Raw genomic sequence first — 19,316 nt, forward strand, 5'->3', positions numbered from 1 at the left:
ACCTTTGGACCAAGAGTAACCCTCAACCAAAATTTCAAGATTCTAGCTTCAGCCGTTTCATCTGGGCGCTGATAAATCGTTAAGTCAGTCAATCACTTTACTCTTTTATTAGTATAGATAAATAATAATTTTAATAAATCCGCGCCTTTTCCGGTCGTTCAAAAAATATTTTTTAATAAATCCTCGCCTTATTATCTCTTGTAGCGGGACTTATTTCAAGTTTAGTTACTCAATAATAAGCTTTCTTTAAAAATCCTTTATTTGAAATTCTCTTTTGTGTTGCATTCTTTAGCATAATACATACATATATACATACTCCACTATATACGAATAACGAAATCCCCGAGTAGCTACCACGATTACCACATTACCCGTGCAGTTATCTCATAAAAATAAATTAATCATATCATTAGAGTAGCAATTTAAAAGATTGCTACGGCAAATGACCTAATTAGCCTGATGTAAAAAGGAAGAACAAGGAAAAAGGAAGGACAAAGAAAGAATATACATCAATGGATAAGCACACCGACATCTATGGTATCATTCGACATAATAATGACAGGTCTTTTGATATGTTAAAATCTTGCTTCGTTTTTCTTTTTTCTTCATCTTCGTCTTGTTTCTTACACGGAACATTATATTGAATTTCTTTTCTTTTTGACCTTAAGTACTATGACATTTTTTTTCTATCCTCTCTTCACTTTACATAAAAGTAAGACCTACACACACACACACAAACCGAAAAACTCCGTTGAAGCATATTGTAAGCAACAAGGGAAATGTTTGCTCGATTTTTTTATTGATATACAAACAATATACATATAGATGATGGTCGTCTAGTCCTCTTCATGACACGTTATGGAAATTTCGTTTTATTTGTTATACCCTACACAGGGTATTATAGCTTTGTGCAGCCCCAAGAGTTTGTAACGCCGCGAAATATTAGTCCTGTACCCATCTTTAAGTATACCGATCGTCATATCTCAACTAGCTGAGTCGATCTAGACATGTGTGTCCGTCCGTCCGTCTATCCATTATAATTTGTAAACACGAAACAGGCCACAGTTATGGACCAATCTTCACGAAATTTTCCATGTAGGATGGGTTCTGGCCAGTGTTGCCAAAACTTTGTCGATAAAAAATGCTAGATTTGGTTTAAAAAAATGCGAGAAAGTGCTAAAAAATTTAAAAAAGTGCCAAATAAAAGCGCTAAAAAGTTTATAGAAAGAACTTCGCATATAGATAATAATGATATCTTTATCTTTTAAAAGTTCATTATACACACAAGATGGAGTAGGTTTATTTTAAATATTCTTGAAACTCCTCGAAATATTCAACTGATATCCTATTTATTCTTAATCAGAATTTAATTCTTCAATATAGTCATTTTCGTCTGTCTGTTTAAATAACGATATAGCTTCCAATATTGAAGACAGATATTTTTTTGCAAATCACTAAAATTCTAGGATGTTTGGTATTGACAATGGGACATATCTGTCCTTTTTAGGGTAGCCCCAATCGAATTGGCTCTAATTTTATAATTTGGATTTTCATTGGAAAAAAATTGTCCTACCAAAAATTATCAATATGGTTCCATGTTTCGGTGTAGAGCGGTACTTCAATTATTCGGTGGTTTGATGACTTTAGGCACGTTTTTCAACCGAAGTTGTTTCAATTTGAAATTTTGGATTGCCATTAGGTAGAAAATCTCCACACCAAGAATGATCTATATTGGTCCGTGTTTCGGGGTCAAATCCAGAGAGCGGTCGGGGTCGTTTTTTAATATAATTGATTGCAATATCACATTACTCGTTTTCAGAGGCTGGCATAGGTTAAGGTTTGCTCATGGCGCCCATATTAAAGTGCCGAACTATTTTCGGTATTTTGAGGGGTTTAGTCGTATTCTATGGGCTCTGTTAGGGTAGCAAATTTTCAATTTTCTATATTTGGACATATACTCAATATAAAATTTCCGTCCAATTTCGTACTTTTAAGGCTTAAACCCTGTAATTTAATTTAAGGGGACCCCCCCATTCTCGGTGTCAAATTTTTTTTTGATTTAATTCGAATCTACTCTAATTCTAGAATGTTCGTACAAAATGTCAAGTGAAAATCTCAAGAACTCTTGAAGATATAGCCGATTTATTGTGTCAGCATCAAGTGACGGCTAAAGGGCTTCTCAAACTTTAAACGCGTTTTTCTCAAAACGAATGGCGGGCACGATAACTCAAAAACTAATAATCCAATCGGTTTCAAATTTTGACACGTTTCTCTGGGAGTGTGTAGCTCTTGTATGAACTAGGATAAGGCCAATCGGTGAAGATCTTCCTTATTTTGTAACTTAGTTTGTGGTAAAAAATAGGCGATTTTCCAAAAAAAATTTTCAAAGTTCCGCCATTTTTTTAATTGTTGTGCGAAGTCAATAATCCTAGTTCATACGAGAGCCAGACATGTCCTCTTTCTAACACAGTTGGAAAAAATCTTAAAAATAAAAAACCGAGAATGGGGGGGGGGGGGTTCCCTTAATAAATATGTTTGCGAAAAATTTTGATGTAGGTCTATCCTTGGCATAACCCCCATATAAAGTGGAACGCAGCCAATTTCGGTATTATGAAGTGGCTATAATTTGACATTCTGGATTCCGGTTGGATAAAATACATCTTTCCAGAACGTTTACATTGTAGATTCATGATTTTTACATTACTCCTACTTTGTCTTTTCTTCATTTCCCAAATAAAGAACCTACTAGCAGACAATTTCGCAGTCACCATCTAACAATTTTACGAACATTTTTATACAAATTTAATGGTGCAAGGAATAAACTGTTCGGCCGGATCGTGTTTCTTTACATGTTCACCGATTTACTGACACTTTTTTATTGGGAAATCAAACTCATAGCGTGAAACATAAATAAATTTTAATAGGTCTATATGAAATCGAAAAACGGGAATTTTTTTGAAGCCAAATAGACGGAATATTTTGAAAATATCCTGAAAAAATACAAATGCTAAAAAATATGCTAGGTGTTAGATCAATTTTTTTGGTGCTAAACGAGTTTAAAAAGTGCTAAATCTATCACTAAAAGTGCTAAATTGGCAACACTGGTTCTGGCCAATGAAGACCCCTATTGTTTTTGGTAAAGATCGGTTAATATTTAGGGGATGAAATTGACCAACAAATACTTAATTTTTGTGGGTTTTTCTGGTCGCTCCAGAGGCCGCAATTATGGCCCAAACATCTTGAATTTTTACAGGGAGAAGGGGATCGGGCGAAAGAATAAGCATGCCTGTTTTGATAAAGATCGGTCAAGATTTATCGGGTCAAATGGACTCTGACTTTTGTGTGAAAAATTACAAAATTTGTTTTCTATAGCGTATATATTTACATAGAGCCGAAAAGTTGATAGTATATCCCAAAGGAGTGGTTGGCCATTAAATTGATACCAATTATATTGTCGTATGTACTCGATGTGGGAGTTAGACGTAAATATTTACAGGTACTAACGAATTCAGATATTATTTAGTAACCCCTTACCACACTAGAGGGCGGAAATATGGCGCTGATCGCTTTGAAATGTTCCATGAGATTCCAGTTATGGTCAAGGCCAACGCCTATAAATTTCGGTGTTTATAAATTATTTTTTTGTGTTTTTATTTCGAGTCGATATATAGGCCACATTTATAGGACAACATCACAACACAACCCACGGGGAATGGAATATGTCAGTGTAAGGAAGAGCTGTTGTTCTCTAATATTACGAAATATTGCCCAGGCTCGGAATAAAAATCCACAGAAAGATAGAGTTCTGTGGTAGTTGTGTATATGGTATCGTATGGTTGGCCCCATCCGACTATACTGCTCCGCTTACTGGTTTATATATATCGATGTCTTCTTCCACTTATTGTTCTTTGTTTTGTTTCTATTTTTCTCTGTCTCTCTAGGCTTCCATTTGCCGTTGCAGTCAACCATTGTCGGGTTTTAGTGCCCGCTGCTTGGAGGATGAACAAATGCTGGAGGCAATACGTAAAACAAATCCAAATACCGATTATATGTATGTTGTGGATACACGACCCAGGGTAAGTTCATATTTTTGTATTGTTTGGTTTTCTTTTCTCTAATGTTAGCATTTACAAATCTGTCAGTAAAATATATAAAACATTGTTTTAATATTAAGTAATGTAACTACTATGGAGTGAGTGTAAAATTCAAAATTCTTCCGCTTAGAGAGATTATTTCTTGTTTCTTTATTATATTTTTCATTATCATATACGAGGCCTTTGGATAGTCCAATGGAAAAGTATTGCTTGTAAAGAAAAACTACGTCATTGACAATCACTTCATTTGACGAGTTACGGCTATGACGTCAGTGATATTATTTATTTTTAACATGGCGCCCAATATATGGTCCGTAAGAGTTTGAAACGACATGTACATTAGAACTAATTGAAGATTTATTTAACATTAAATCCACCTGATCTACAAAAATCCAGTATAATATACTATTAACACCAGAATACGTCTATTATTGGCTCCTCTCTGTTCAAACTCAGGGAATTTGTAACCTGGACTGGATGTGTCCAATTTTTATTCTCTTATAGAAAGTACTGAGAAAAGTAAACAGACAAAATCGAGTAAATTTTTTTCAAAATATCTCGTAATTTCATTTAAAATGATTGAAATGTTCGTTTTAGAATTATTAATGAATAAAATTCATAAAATAAAAAATATTTCTTGACATTGGTCAACATTTAAAATTAACGGCTGATAGAAATTTATCGAACTGTACTGTATAAATCTTAATTGTGCTGGAAATTTACCCAGTAACATTCAGTAATTTCTCGACGTAGAATTGTAATCTAATCTCACTCGCCAGCGGATTTTATTCCAAAACTGTGACCAACAAGCACAAGCCTATGAAATGCAATCTACATAAAGGGTAATTAATGATTTGTATTAAAAACAAGTAAAAGCCAGGTTAAATTCGGCCCGGCCGAACTTTTTATATTCTCCACCATGAGGATGGCAAACAAGGTATTTAAAATTAATGGGGGCTCCTAGGAGAAAACTCATGTTATGATCGGATCTTGATCATACCGAAAAATGCGTAAGAAAAATATGATTGAAATTATCAATATATATATATGCATATATATATATATATATATATATATAACGAATTCCACAAAAACGTCAACCACATTCGTTAAGAGAGATGTGAAATTATATAGGAAATATTATTTGCAATCCCGACAGTTTCTAAGGTTTAATATTCTGAGCCTGGGCAATATTTCGTGATATTTGCACCCTTGTGGCCGGTTTTATGTCAAACGCTCCACTTTCTAACCCAGGCATATTTTCCAAATGTTGTTTTCCGAGGTGAATATTTACGCCATAAAATAAAAATCTGGTAACATTATGTTTTGGTTGATTTGACACTCGAAATATCGACCGATCATCATTTTACCAGTTAACTGCCGTGGCACCCGTATTCGGGTGACAGCAAGAGTTCTCATCAGGCCACGTCGGGTGACTCCTTCCAAAGGATTTCCTAACATATTTAGATAAATATATGACAGAAGATAATAATACTGTTGATTTTTTTAAATCGTTTATTAACAAAATTATTTACAGTGCAAAATATTGAAGCATTCAATGCAAAGTTGCGGTTGACCATGGCAGCTTGGACAAAAAGTAGTGGGTTTTCTGAGATTTGCGGCAAAGATTACAACTGCTCGTGCAGAGTAATAACGTCTTACATCACACCATCGTACAGGGTCCTATGTATTTGTGCATATGTTTGTAACAGGCAAAAATAATCGAGATAGACCCATGGTTCCTTGTGAGAATATGCATAGAATCACTTTCTGAATCGATTTATGCATGTCCGTCCGTCCGTCCATGTATTTTTGTTAACAAAGTACAGTTCGCATTTATGATCCGATTTGGATGAAATTTGGCACAGGTCACTTAATTGGCCCAAGGGCGAACCCTATTGAAATTGGGAAAAATCGGTTCAGATTTAGATATAGCTCCCATATATATCTTCGTCCGATTTAAGGTAAATGGTGTACCAAAGTCCCTAAATATCTTTCGATTTGCACGAAATTTGGCATAGCGTAATGAAATAGGTCTAGAATGATGTGTGTTAAGTTTTCTGAAAATCGATTCAGATTTAGATATAGCTCCCTTATATATTTTCGTCCGATTTAAGGTAAATGGTGTACCAAAGCATTATATATCTTTTGATTTGCCCGAAATTTGGCATATCGTAATGAAATAGGTCTAGAATGAAGTGTGTTAAGTTTCCTGAAAATCGGTTCAGATTTAGATATAGCTCCCATATATATCTTCGTCCGATTTAAGGTAAATGGTGTACCAAAGTCCCTATATATCTTCTGATTTGTACGAAATTTGGCATAGCGTACTTACTTAAGTCTAGAATAGTGCACGTTAAGTTTCGTGAAAATCGGTTTGGATTTACATATAGCTCCTATATAAATTTTCGTCCGATTTAATGTAAATGGTGTACCAAAGTCCCTGTACATATTTCGATTTGCACAAAATTTGGCATAGTGTACTGAAATGAGTCTGTAGTGATGTTTGTAAAGTTTCCTGAAAATCGGTTCAGATTTATATATAGCTCCTACATATATTTTTTCTTCCGATTTTATGTAAATTGTGCACTAAAGACCAAAAGTTTCTCCGATTACCACACAATTTTGTACAATAAACTATAGTTAATATAAGTTAACCTCTGCTATTCTCATTAAAATCGGTTCAGATTTTGATATAGCTTCTACATATATATTTTTGTCCGATTTTACACAAAATTGACACAAATTTAGGTAATATTGTCCCATTGTAAGAAGCAACCTTATATCTGAACAAATGAAAAATTTAGTATAGGTTGCAGAATTCGACGTCTGTTAGCATTCATCTGTTGAATATACCCAAAGTGGTGAAGGGTATCACATAGTCGGCCCCGCCCGACTTTACTACTTTCCCTTCTGGCTTTTCTTTGGCACATATTGCTAATGTAAATATTGAAAAAGCAACGAAATATAAATCAATATTTTTGTGTTTGATGTTAATGTCGTTTTATAAGGCTTAACCTCTCAAGCGGTTAGTTCTTTGAACTATAGCTTATCGGAGATTTGGTATCTTCAATGACATTCGCAATGTGGAATATAAGAAATTCATATTTGCTTAAATTTAAAAAAAAAAACCAGTAAGGAAAGTAGTAAAGTCGGACTTGAAATCGGGCGAAAATATATATGGAAGCTTTATCCAAATATTGAGCGATTTCAAACAAACTTGTCACAGGTTAGGTTATACTAATTTCAGAACGTTTTGTTCCTATTGGTTCCTTAGTACGCCAATTACTTAAAATCAATCTATAATAAAAGGGAGCTATATCTAAATCTGGACCGATTTTCACGAAACTTGGCAGACATCATTCTAGGCTCAATTATGTACGTTATGCCAAATTTCGTGCAAATCAAAAGATATATAGGGACTTTGGGCACCATTTACATGAAATCGGACGAAACTATATATGGGAGCTATATCTAAATCTTGACCTATTTTCACAAAACTTGGCAGACATCATTCTAGACTCAATTCAGTACGTTATGCCAAAATTCGTGCAAATCGAAAGATATATAGGGACTTTGGGGCACCATTTACATGAAATCGGACGAAACTATATATGGGAGCTATATCTAAATCTGGACCGATTTTCACGAAACTTGGCAGACATCATTCTAGACCTAAATGATTAGGCTGTACCAAATTTCGTGCAAATCGAAAGATATATAGGGACCGTTTACATTAAATCGGTTAAATATATATATGGGAGCTATATCTTAATCTGAACCGATTTTTCCCAATTTCAATAGGGTTCGTCCTTGGGCCGAATAAGTGACCTATGCTAAATTTCATCCAATTCGGATCATAAATGCGACCTGTACTTTGTTTACAATTTAACATGGACAGACAGACGGACGGACGGACATGCATAAATCGACTTAGAAAGTGATTCTATGCATATTCTCAAAAGGAACCATGTGTCTATCTCGTTTCCTTTTGCCTGTTACAAACATATGCACAAAGACATAATACCCTGTACCTCAGTGTGGTGAAGGGTATAAAAACAAATCAGCGTATTCCTCCATTTTGGAACGGTCTTGTGGCATAAATAACGGTCCATCGGCTTACTACATGCGTTGAATGTGCTGAATAATTAAATAATTAAAAATCCAAAATTAAAGTATCATCAAAATTCGATCAACTGCTTTTGGGATTTTAAAATTCTATAAATTCAAAATGCATTAGATATATATTTAAATCATTTTCATTGTCATCTTCTTGGTGTTCCTGCAACGTGACATCTTTTATTTTAAAATGCAAAAAAAAGAAAACAAAATCTCTTATCCAAAATCCTTTTATAGACAGACATTTATAGTCATTTCACTTGCTCTTAAATCTAATGTACAAATAGAAAATATAAAAAAGAAGATTTATCCAACCTCAATATACATTTCATATTAATGTCGAAAATGTCCATAACATAATATAATCCCGTTTTACGTAAAGGAAGACAAAAAATAAATATAAAACCTTAACCCTCATACAATACAATATAGGGAAATAATATAACTTCATCGATAGAAATAAAGAAATACGGAATCTTCCGCATCATTCAACACTTTTCAAATAAAAAACCAGTAAGGAAAGTAGTAAAGTCGGACGGGGCCGACTATATGATACCCTTCACTACTATGGGTATATTAAACAGGACTATTAACATGAAATTGGATGAAATAAAATATGTGATATTTATCTAAATGTGAATCTACCAAGATCTATCCATAAAGTATGTAAATCGACTTCAAACAAATATAAATAGGTCATCGTTGGGCTATGTCTGTACTTCTAGAAAACGCAACTACGTAACTAGGCTCAATTCAGTATGTTATGCCAAATTTCGTGCAAATCTCAAGGTATATGTGGTGCACCATTTACATGAAATCGTACGAAACTATATATGGGAGCTATATCTAAATCTGGACCGATTTTCACGAAACTTGGCAGACATCATTCTAGACTCAATTCAGTACGTTATTCCAAATTTCGTGCAAATCGAAAGACATAAAGGGACTTTGGGGCACCATTTACATGAAATCGGACGAAACTATATATGGAAGCTATATCTAAATCAGGGCGAATTTTCTCGAAACTTGGCAGACATCACTCTAGGCTTAATTCATTACGTTATGCCAAATTTCGTGCAAATCGAAAGATATATAGGGACTATAGGGCACCATTTACATGAAATCGGACGAAACTATATATGGTAGCTATATCTAAATCTGGACCGATTTTCTCGAAACGTGGCAGACATCACTCTAGGCTTAATTCAGTACGTTATGCCAAATTTCGTGCAAATCAAAAGATACATAGGGACTTTGGGGCACCATTTACATGAAATCGGACGAAACTATATATGGGACCTATATCTAAATCTGAACCGATTTTCTCGAAACTTGGCAGACATCACTCTAAGCTTAATTCAGTACGTTATGCCAAATTTCGTGCAAATCGAAAGATATATAGGGACTTTGGGGCACCATTTACATGAAATCGGACGAAACTATATACGGGAGCTATATCTAAATCTGGACCGATTTTCTCGAAACTTCGCAGACATAATTCTAGGCTCAAGAGAGTACGTTATGCCAAATTTCGTGCAAATCGAAAGATATATAGAGACTTTGGGGCACCATTTACATGAAATCGGACGAAACTATATATGGGAGCTATATCTAAATCTGGACCGATTTTCTCGAAACTTGGCAGACATCACTCTAGGCTTAATTCAGTACGTTATGCCAAATTTCGTGCAAATCGAAAGATATATAGGGACTTTGGGGCACCATTTACATGAAATCGGACGAAACTATATATGGGAGCTATATCTAAATCTGGACCGATTTTCACGAAACTTGGCAGACATCATTCTAGACCTAAATGATTAGGCTGTACCAAATTTCGTGCAAATCGAAAGATATATAGGGACCGTTTACATTAAATCGGTTAAATATATATATGGGAGCTATATCTAAATCTGAACCGATTTTTCCCAATTTCAATAGGGTTCGTCCTTGGGCCGAATAAGTGACCTATGCCAAATTTTATCCAATTCGGATCATAAATGCTACCTGTACTTTGTTTACAATTTAACATGGACAGACAGACAGACGGACGGACATGCATAAATCGACTTAGAAAGTGATTCTATGCATATTCTCAAAAGGAACCATGTGTCTATCTCGTTTCCTTTTGCCTGTTACAAACATATTCACAAAGACATAATACCCTGTACCACAGTGTGGTGAAGGGTATAAAAATATTGCACACGACGGTTTTTGTATGTAAAAAATTTGAAAGCATTTCAGTTTGAACCCCGTTATGGGTTAAAACTGTACAAAAACAACTGTTATTGTTTTAACTGCCACAACCACAAACCAAACTACTTCTTCTACTCTCGCTCTCCATCCCCTCCAATCTCTGCCCTGAAGTATAATATTGTGCATTATTTTTTACTTTTTTTTGCAGTTATTGCTTTGCATATTTTTTGTTTGTTTTTATTTCTATCCACTTGTGTTTTTTTTACGACTCTATGTCTTCTTTTCCCCTTGCTTACAGATAAACGCTTTGGCAAATCGTGCCGCCGGCAAAGGTTATGAAAATGAGGCATTCTATGAAAATATAAAATTCCACTTTCTCGGTATTGAGAATATTCACACACAAAGGACAAGTTTACAGAAATTGATTGAAGCCTGCGAACAGAAAGCACCAACAATGAGCGGTTTCCTTAATGCATTGGAATCATCGGGTTGGCTAAAGCATATACGCTCCATATTGGATACGTCAAGGTAAGTGGAATGGTAGTGAATTTAAGATTTGTTGCACTTGACAGTGGGGAAATAAATAAAAGAAAAGGAAAATAGGAAGGAAATATCAGTCGATATCAGGATTTTTAATAATATTTTTCATTCAATATACCGAATTTTTAAATCGTCCACGATGAGGTGGATATTTAAAATGCCAGTAATAATTTAAATATCCCATTATAAATGCTGGGATATTTGGTAAGAAGATTCGACACCCGCCACTATGAAGTGGATATTTAAATATCAGTAATAGTTCGGGGCCTTTATAAATGCTGGGATATTTGTTAGGAAGATTCGACACCCAATGAGAACCAAATTAGAGTCATTTCGATTAAAAACGTGACCAAACTCCCTAAAATACCGAATAATGGCAAGTACCGTTGTATGGGGGCTATGCTAAAATAGAGACCGATATCCATAATTTTTGGTAGGGAGATTTGCTACCTAATGGAAACTCTATGTACCAAATTACAGCCAATTCGATCCAAAAACGCGCCCAAACTCCCCAAAATACTGAGATTTGGGAGGTACCTTTATATGGGGGCTATCGCAAAAAGTGGGCCAATATTGATAATTTTTAGTAGGAATATGTGATACCCAATGAGAACCCAAAATACCGAATTACAGCCAATTCGGGCTATGCTAAAATAGAGACCGATATCCATAATTTTTGGTAGGGAGATTTGCTACCTAATGGAAACTCTATGTACCAAATTACAGCCAATTCGATCCAAAAACGAGCTCAAACTCCCCAAAATACCGAGATTTGGGAGGTACCTTTATATGGGGGCTATCGCAAAAAGTGGGCCAATATTGATCATTTTTAGTAGAAATATACCCAATGAGAACCCAAAATACCGAATTACAGCCAATTCGGTTGTAAAACATGCCCAAACTCCTTAAAATTCCGAAATTTGGGAGGTACCGTTATGTGGCGGCTATCCTTAAAAGTGGGCCAATATTTACCAATAGGAATATGTGTTACCCAATAAGAACCCAAAATACCAAATTACAGCCAATTCGGTTCGAAAACATTCCTATAATCCCCAAAATACCGAAATGTGGGAAGTACCGTTATATGGGGGCTATCGTAAAAGATGGACCATAATTAATAATTTTTGGTAGGAGGATGTGTTATCCAACCGAATTAGCTGTAACCAAATTACAGCTAATTCGGTTGGAAATCGTGTCAAAAATCCCTTAAAGGATCCGTTATATAGGGGCCATCGTAAAAAGTGGACCAATATTAATAATTACAGACAATTCGTTTGGAAAACGTGCCCAAACTCCCCAAAATGTCGAAATTTTGAAAGTACCATTATATGGGGGCTATCGTAAAAAGTGGACCAATATTGAAAATTTTTGATACCCAAGAGAACCCAAAATACCAAATTTTAGCCGAATCGGTTGGAAAACGCGCCAAAACTCCGCAAAATACCGAAAATTGAGAGAAGCCGTAATATGGGGGCTATGGTAAAAAGTGGACCAATATTGATAATTTTTGGTAGGAATATATGTTACCCAATGAAAACCCAAAATATCGAATTAGAGCCAATTCGGTTGTAAAACGTGCCTAAGCTCTCCAACATACAGAAATTTGGAAGATACCGTTATATGGGGTCTATCGTAAAAAGTGGGTCAATTTTAATCATTTTTAGTAGGAACATATGGCAAACCAAAATACCGAATATTTAGGGGTACCGTTATATGGGGGCTATTGTAAAAAGTGGATCATTATTGATCATTTTTGGTAGGATGATGTGTTACCCAATGAAAGCCCAAAATACCAAATTACAGCCGATTCCGTTGGAAAAAGCGTCAAATATCCCTAAAATACCAAATTCAATACCAAACATCCTGGGAGTAAACGCATGTATGTACAAAATTCAAAAGCTCTATCTTAAATCTATCCTGATTTTTAATAGACATGCATAAATCGACATATAATTTTATTCTGATCAAGAATATACTTTATAGGGTCTCCGGTTTTAATTTTTTAATATTTGTTTACCTTTCTTCCAGCTTCATTTCAAATGTCGTCGACAAAGGCGTCTCTGTTGTAGTCCACTGTTCAGATGGTTGGGATCGTACCGCACAAGTTTGTTCTTTGGCTGCATTGATGTTGGACCCCTATTATCGTACAATAAAAGGTTTTCAGGTGAGTTCAGAAGCAAATCCAATATTTCCTATATAATTGACAACTACAACAAAATAACTACATATATACCAAAATTTCAGGCACTCATCGAAAAGGACTGGTTGGCATTCGGTCACAAATTCAGTGATCGCTGCGGTCACATACAAAATGATCCACGTGAAGTTTCACCCATATTCACACAATTCTTAGATTGTACATGGCAGCTGATGTCACAGCGTAGTGATGCTTTCGAATTCAATGAACGTTTCCTGCTAATACTACACGATCATGTGCATTCGTGTCAATTCGGCACGTTTGTTGGTAATTGTGAAAAGGATCGTTTAGATTTACAATTGGCCAAGCGTACATTTTCACTGTGGGGCTATATGTCTAATCATTTGAATGAATATATAAATCCGCTGTATAAACCCGATGTCGATGAGACAATTAAACCCAATTTGGCACCACAATGTATTAAGTAAGTTGGGAATGGGGGGAATTATATTATATTTTTGTTAATTTGTGTTTTCATTAGATTTTGGCGTGGCATGTATAGCCGTTTTGAAAGCGGCGTTCATCCCCGTGAACCATTGGGAGATCTATTGCTTGCCAGTAAGGATCACACCACCTCGTTGGAGGATCACGTACAACACTTGACTAAGGTATGTAGCTAGATTTTGACATATTTTTCGGTACGAGACCACATTCTTTTCAAATACCTTACTTACATACTTAGCTAGCTTGTGACAGAACATTTCTTTCATATTTCCAAGCGCTTCGGTCTTGTGCGCAGCTCTTCCAATTCGAAATGTTCTCTTTCACTTGATCTTTCCATCTAATTTGAGGCATCCCCCTTCTGCGTGAGCCATCAGTAGGCTTGCTTTTATATGTTTTTTTGTGCTGGGGCATCCTCATCCATTCTCACAACATCACCTAGCCAACGTAGTCGCTGCAGCTCGATACGTCTGACAAAGCCGAAATCTGAGAATATATGGTACAACTCATGGCACATTCGACGGCAATATTCACCGGCAACGCAGATTGGCCCATAGATCTTTCGAAGAATTTTTCTCTCAAGAACTCCAAGAGCTGCCTAATCTTCTTGCTCAAGTACGCATCTGATCCATACACCAGCACGGGTAGTATTAGTGTATTGTAGAGTGTGAGCTTGGTCTGGCGAGAGGTGGCATTGTCTCTTAATTGCTTACTTAGACCATAGTATCATCTGTTGGCCAACACAACTCTTCTCGGGATTTAAATGATGATGTTATTAGTGTCCTTTTGGTAGACAGAGTCGTCCAAATAGATCTTGACACATTGCACCTATGTTCTTTTTGCCAAAGTTCATAGGCTCTTTCGTCCAAGAACGAACAAAGTTCCGATAAAGATGGCTTATGCGTGATTTGATTGAGTCATCAATTGCTAGGTCTGTGGATTGAGATCCTCATCTAGCTAATTCGTCTGCTCTTTCATTACCAAAGATGTCAGGGTGTCCTGGTACCCAACACAGCCGATAGCTGTAAGTAAGTCCAAAGCTGTTCTGCACTTGAGGACGGCCTCAGATTTGATGTAACAGGATTTGATGGCTTTAAGAGCCGCTTGACTATCCTTCTTCCATCTTGGATCCGTCTGTATAGAAAGTCAGACCGTCCAGAGGTGGGTTACTCCGGTTCCAGTCGTCCCTAGTAGCAATAACGATATCTACACCAAATCAAATCTTAGGACTGGTGATATATAGTCACTTAGTTTTGCGCTTTGATCCTATGTCATACCTTTTTCGTTCAAGATACAACCATGCTCAAAGGTACAACTTCGCCAAAGATTTTGTTCATGCAGCCTGAGGGCCAGAGGCCTTATGTTCAGCATTGCGTTTAGATCTGATTGTGGCGTGCTCCTCCGACAGGTCCTTTCAAACCCAGACATGGCTTTTGGTATGGTCAAATAATGTCATTGACCATGGGCTTCAATCGTTCACACAGCACACTGGATATCACTTTATATGCGATGGGAGGAAGGATAATTCCTCTATAGTTGGCACATATCGTCTTGTCTCCTTCTTTATGGGCGGGACACATGATGCTGAGGTTCCAATCATTGGGCATGCATTCATCTAGCCAAATTGTAGTAATCAACTGATGCATGCTCCTGACCAGCATCTGACCACCAGTCTTGAATAATTCGGCGTGGTAACCCATCGGCACATGCTGCTTTATTATTCTTCAGCCGATTGATTGCTATTCTGACCTCATCTTGACTAGGTGGTATACACTCTACACCGTTATCTCTTATTGGTTCTGGGGTATCTTCTTCACCGCCACTATTTGCTACCAGAAGTTTTGTCTGTCACCAGGTTTCCTTCTTCATCTATACAGGAAGATATGCCGTAACCCATCGGCACCTGCTGCTTTATTATTCTTCACCAGATAGATTGATATTCTGACCGTCATCTCTTATAGGTTTTGGGGTATTTTCTTCACCACGACAATTTGATACCAGAAGCCTTTCAAAATGCTCCTTCCAGATCCTCAATACGCTGTCTGTATCTGTCACCAGCTTTCCTTCTTCATCTCTACAGGAGGATATGCCTGCACCAAAGCCTTCGGTTTAGTGTTTTACTCGTTGGTAAATTTTCCGGACTTCGTTCTGACTCCTGTACATCTCGATTTGCTCCTGCTCACGTTTTTATTCTTTTTTCTGAAAATACGTTTCTCTTCTCTCATTGTTTCCCGTTAATTCTCTCTCGCATTGCGTGTTGCTGCTGTCTGCAGGGTTGCCATATACGCTGCGTTTTTCATATCGAATACAAGTTTTATTAATTTCGAGATCGTAGAATTTTAAAAAGATTTGATCTGTAATATTTTCTTAGCAAAGACCGGGTAAATGTGAAAAATTACAATGAAAACGTAGGAATAACGTTTTCTTATCTTTGGGGACTCTATATTAAATCTTTTAAAAGACATTTTTGTAGAATATTTGAGAGTCGTTCGATTTGACTTGAATTAATCGCAAACAAAGATTTAAACCTTTTTCTTCATAAACTTAAAGTTACCCGTAAAAAATCATCGCGCCACAACTCAAAAAACAATAGATTTTTTTCTTTCTGGATTCTTAATATTCCCGCCAAGTGCTGTTATCCCCATAAGGAATTGTCCACCTACAAAAATTTTGTTGCACAGTCAACTAACAACTCTGTTATTATTATTGTTTAATTTTACAGCGTATTACTAGCTTTAAGAACTACATTTCCAAATCAGCAAAGAAAATCCAAGATGCTACATCCTCGAAATCAACAACCAAAGAATCTTCAGGAACGGATACCAATGATAATAAGTACCGTTTTTGACACCAATTCGAAATCTCAGTCACGTAACTAATAGCATTTACTTTCCTTTCAGATATAATTATGATAAGAAAATGAGTGAACTATCATCGGCAGATGATGATCATCCCTTGAAACCTTCAGGTGGCAGTAATGGTGGTGCTAATACCAGTAGTGGTGGTGGTGGCATATCCTTTGCTAGTTTATCGGTAGGTCGTTCATATATGTACCATTTTTTCTAATTCTAATTGTCAATTTTTTTTAGCTTTCCGATGAAGTCGATCCCAGTACCATACATGAGGAAATCAATTCGGTAGCTGTTGATTGGAAATCCATGCGCAATGTTACAGCCTGTTCATGCTCAACGCCATTCGATCAATTTAGTAAGAAGGTAGGTTGGACCTTCTTTATCATATAATTTCAATGTCAACGACGCTCTATTGTCAATAGATTTGTCCACCTTCCATTAACAAAATCTTCTTTTTCCTTCTGTTTCAGACTCACTGCTGGAAATGTGGTGAAATATTCTGTGAACGGTGTATCGATAAAAATATTCCCCTACCCGGACAGGATAGCGGTAAACCGGTGCCCGTTTGTCGTACGTGTTTTCGTCTGGTACAGAAGATTAGCCCATAAATTTATGATGAAACACAAATTGTTTAGTCAAACGGAATTCCTGTATCGCTTGTATACCAAGCGTAAGTCTGCTGTGTTAAATGTTTGGGATAATTAAAAAAGAAAGAAAGCAAAAAAAACCAACAACAAGTTAAAGTAAATATTTACACATATATATAATACAATAAGATTGCTTACTAAGGACGCTATTATTTGCCCGTTAAATGAAATGGTGGGTACCTGAAAGCGTATGTAAGAAGGTATGTTTTTTATGACTGTATTATGAAAAAAATAAACTGTATGAATCTTTTTATCTGTCTGTCTGAGTCTCTCTTTCTATTTCTGGTATTAAAAAATATACCACAAATAGAAACAACATTAATAAATATAATACAAAATAAGCATAATTGTTTTGTTGTGTATATATCGGGTATACGATATGCTTGTGTATAGCGGAATCAAAAATTAAAAAAATGTAACAAGAGAAAAAAGGAAAATTTAATTTAAGTCAAAAATAATCAAGTTATTATTATACAAAAACAATAATGAAATTATTAAATTATACATATATATTTCAAAAAATGCATTTTAAATTAAACAAAACAGTATGATCATAATTTTAATTAAATTGTTAGATTTGAAAGAACCGAAAAATTAAACGAAAAAAATATAAACTTCCTCATTATTGTTATTATTATATTTTTTATATATTAGACACATCTAAGAAAATAAAATTATATAATAGATTTTGTTTAATTTTTCAAAAAAATCCTCAAATTTTTTGTTTATTAATTTTATTTCACGAAATTTTTTCATAAAAATGTTAATTTAAGTAGTTGAGTGTTTATAGTTCAAATTCGAATTATTGTTTTATTTAATTTCAATAGATATTTTCTAAGCACAAAAAAATAATTAAATGAAATTTTTGTTTATATTTCATAAAAGAATCAGTAACCTCTACAATATTAAAGTGAGTGTGAAAATTACTACAAATTATATAGTTTACTTCTCATAATTATTTTTTATCATTTTTTTACATTCATTTTTTTACACTATTAAATGTATCCAATTTAAAAACATTTTAAAGAAAACAATTTAATGCAGTTTGAAATTAAGAAATACTGGACATGTCGATCGGACGAAAAGTATGTTAAAACAAATAAAAACTCTTTAAGTTCCACCGGACCGAACTTTTGCGTATTGAACTTTTCCACCATGTGATGTGAATTCAAAATTTCATGTCGGAATATATATATATATACTTTTGAAAATATACATTTTTTTAACCGTACGGGAAACCGCATTTGTCATTGGCGGACAAAAATGTTTCGAACTCATCCGACACCACCTTCCTACCATTATCGGATACACTGGTGTCCGGTAATCCATGTATTGCAAATACATCTCTCATTAATTTGATTGTTTTTGTAGAGCTGATGTCTCTGGTTATTTTAACTTCTCCCCATTTGATGCGTGAATCAACAATAATAAGGAAATTGGTTCCCATAAATGGACCGGGAAAAAACAATATGAAATCTCGACCACGGTCTAGATGTTGCAGGTCATGGTTTTGGTTCCGGAATTTTTCAGGTATTATAACTGTTATACCCTAGAGTAAACATTGGGCATTCACACTCAACTCATTTACCCTGGTATAATATGGCTTGAACTGGTCCGATTTTTTGGTAGATCGGCATCTGTCTGTTGAATGTACCATAATACTTTTGAGAGGATTGGATCTTTCCTTGTGGCCTTAGCTATTTCTTTTGACGTTATTAGGAACTGGTTTTCTCCTTTTCCACAATATTCGGAATAAATCCACCTTCCTCTTGCAATGGTAGTCTGATTAATGCTTCATGATGTACTGGGATTCACTTAGCATCAATGACCATCCCAGCATCCTAGGTGATATATGTTCCAAAATGGATTTTTGTGGATTTTATAATCCCAAAAGCGGTTTGTGATCTGTTAAGATCATAAATTCTCTTCCGCTCAAAAAATGGTTGAACTTCTTGACACCAAAAATAATAGCAAGTGCCTATTTATCTAAATGGAAATATTTCTTTTCAGCTGGTTGAAGTGTTGTGGACCCAAAAGCAATTGGAGCCTCAAGAACATCTGGCATGACGTTAGCTAAGACTCCGTACGGCGAAGCATCACCATTTAAAATCAATGCAAATCTGGGGAGTATTGAACTAAGAGATTTTCCAATTGGAGATATTTTTTTACATGTTCAAAACTCGTAGCTTGTTCTCGTCCCCACTTGAACTTGACATCATTCTTCAATAGA

The 19,316-nt window shown here is 35.4% G+C and overlaps 1 protein-coding gene across 2 annotated transcripts in view; it reads left to right on the forward strand.

The window, feature by feature from the left end:
• Nucleotides 1-17,160, forward strand: part of LOC133326875 (myotubularin-related protein 6) — an 88,906-nt gene extending 71,746 nt beyond the window's left edge. For both annotated transcript variants that reach the window (XM_061535488.1, XM_061535487.1), the window contains exons 5-13: nucleotides 3,942-4,076; nucleotides 10,708-10,937; nucleotides 12,978-13,113; nucleotides 13,194-13,570; nucleotides 13,628-13,754; nucleotides 16,310-16,422; nucleotides 16,488-16,620; nucleotides 16,677-16,802; nucleotides 16,910-17,160. In XM_061535488.1, the coding sequence (XP_061391472.1) occupies nucleotides 3,942-4,076; nucleotides 10,708-10,937; nucleotides 12,978-13,113; nucleotides 13,194-13,570; nucleotides 13,628-13,754; nucleotides 16,310-16,422; nucleotides 16,488-16,620; nucleotides 16,677-16,802; nucleotides 16,910-17,047 (1,515 nt within the window). In that variant the 3' untranslated portion in view covers nucleotides 17,048-17,160. The remainder of the gene's footprint in view (nucleotides 1-3,941; nucleotides 4,077-10,707; nucleotides 10,938-12,977; nucleotides 13,114-13,193; nucleotides 13,571-13,627; nucleotides 13,755-16,309; nucleotides 16,423-16,487; nucleotides 16,621-16,676; nucleotides 16,803-16,909) is intronic.
• Nucleotides 17,161-19,316: the final 2,156 nt, after the last annotated feature.

This window comes from Musca vetustissima, unplaced genomic scaffold (genome assembly GCF_032173495.1).
Source record: "Musca vetustissima isolate MV318-11 ecotype Yass unplaced genomic scaffold, APGP_CSIRO_Mvet_v1 utg4512, whole genome shotgun sequence".
NCBI classification, from domain to species: Eukaryota; Metazoa; Arthropoda; class Insecta; order Diptera; family Muscidae; genus Musca; species Musca vetustissima.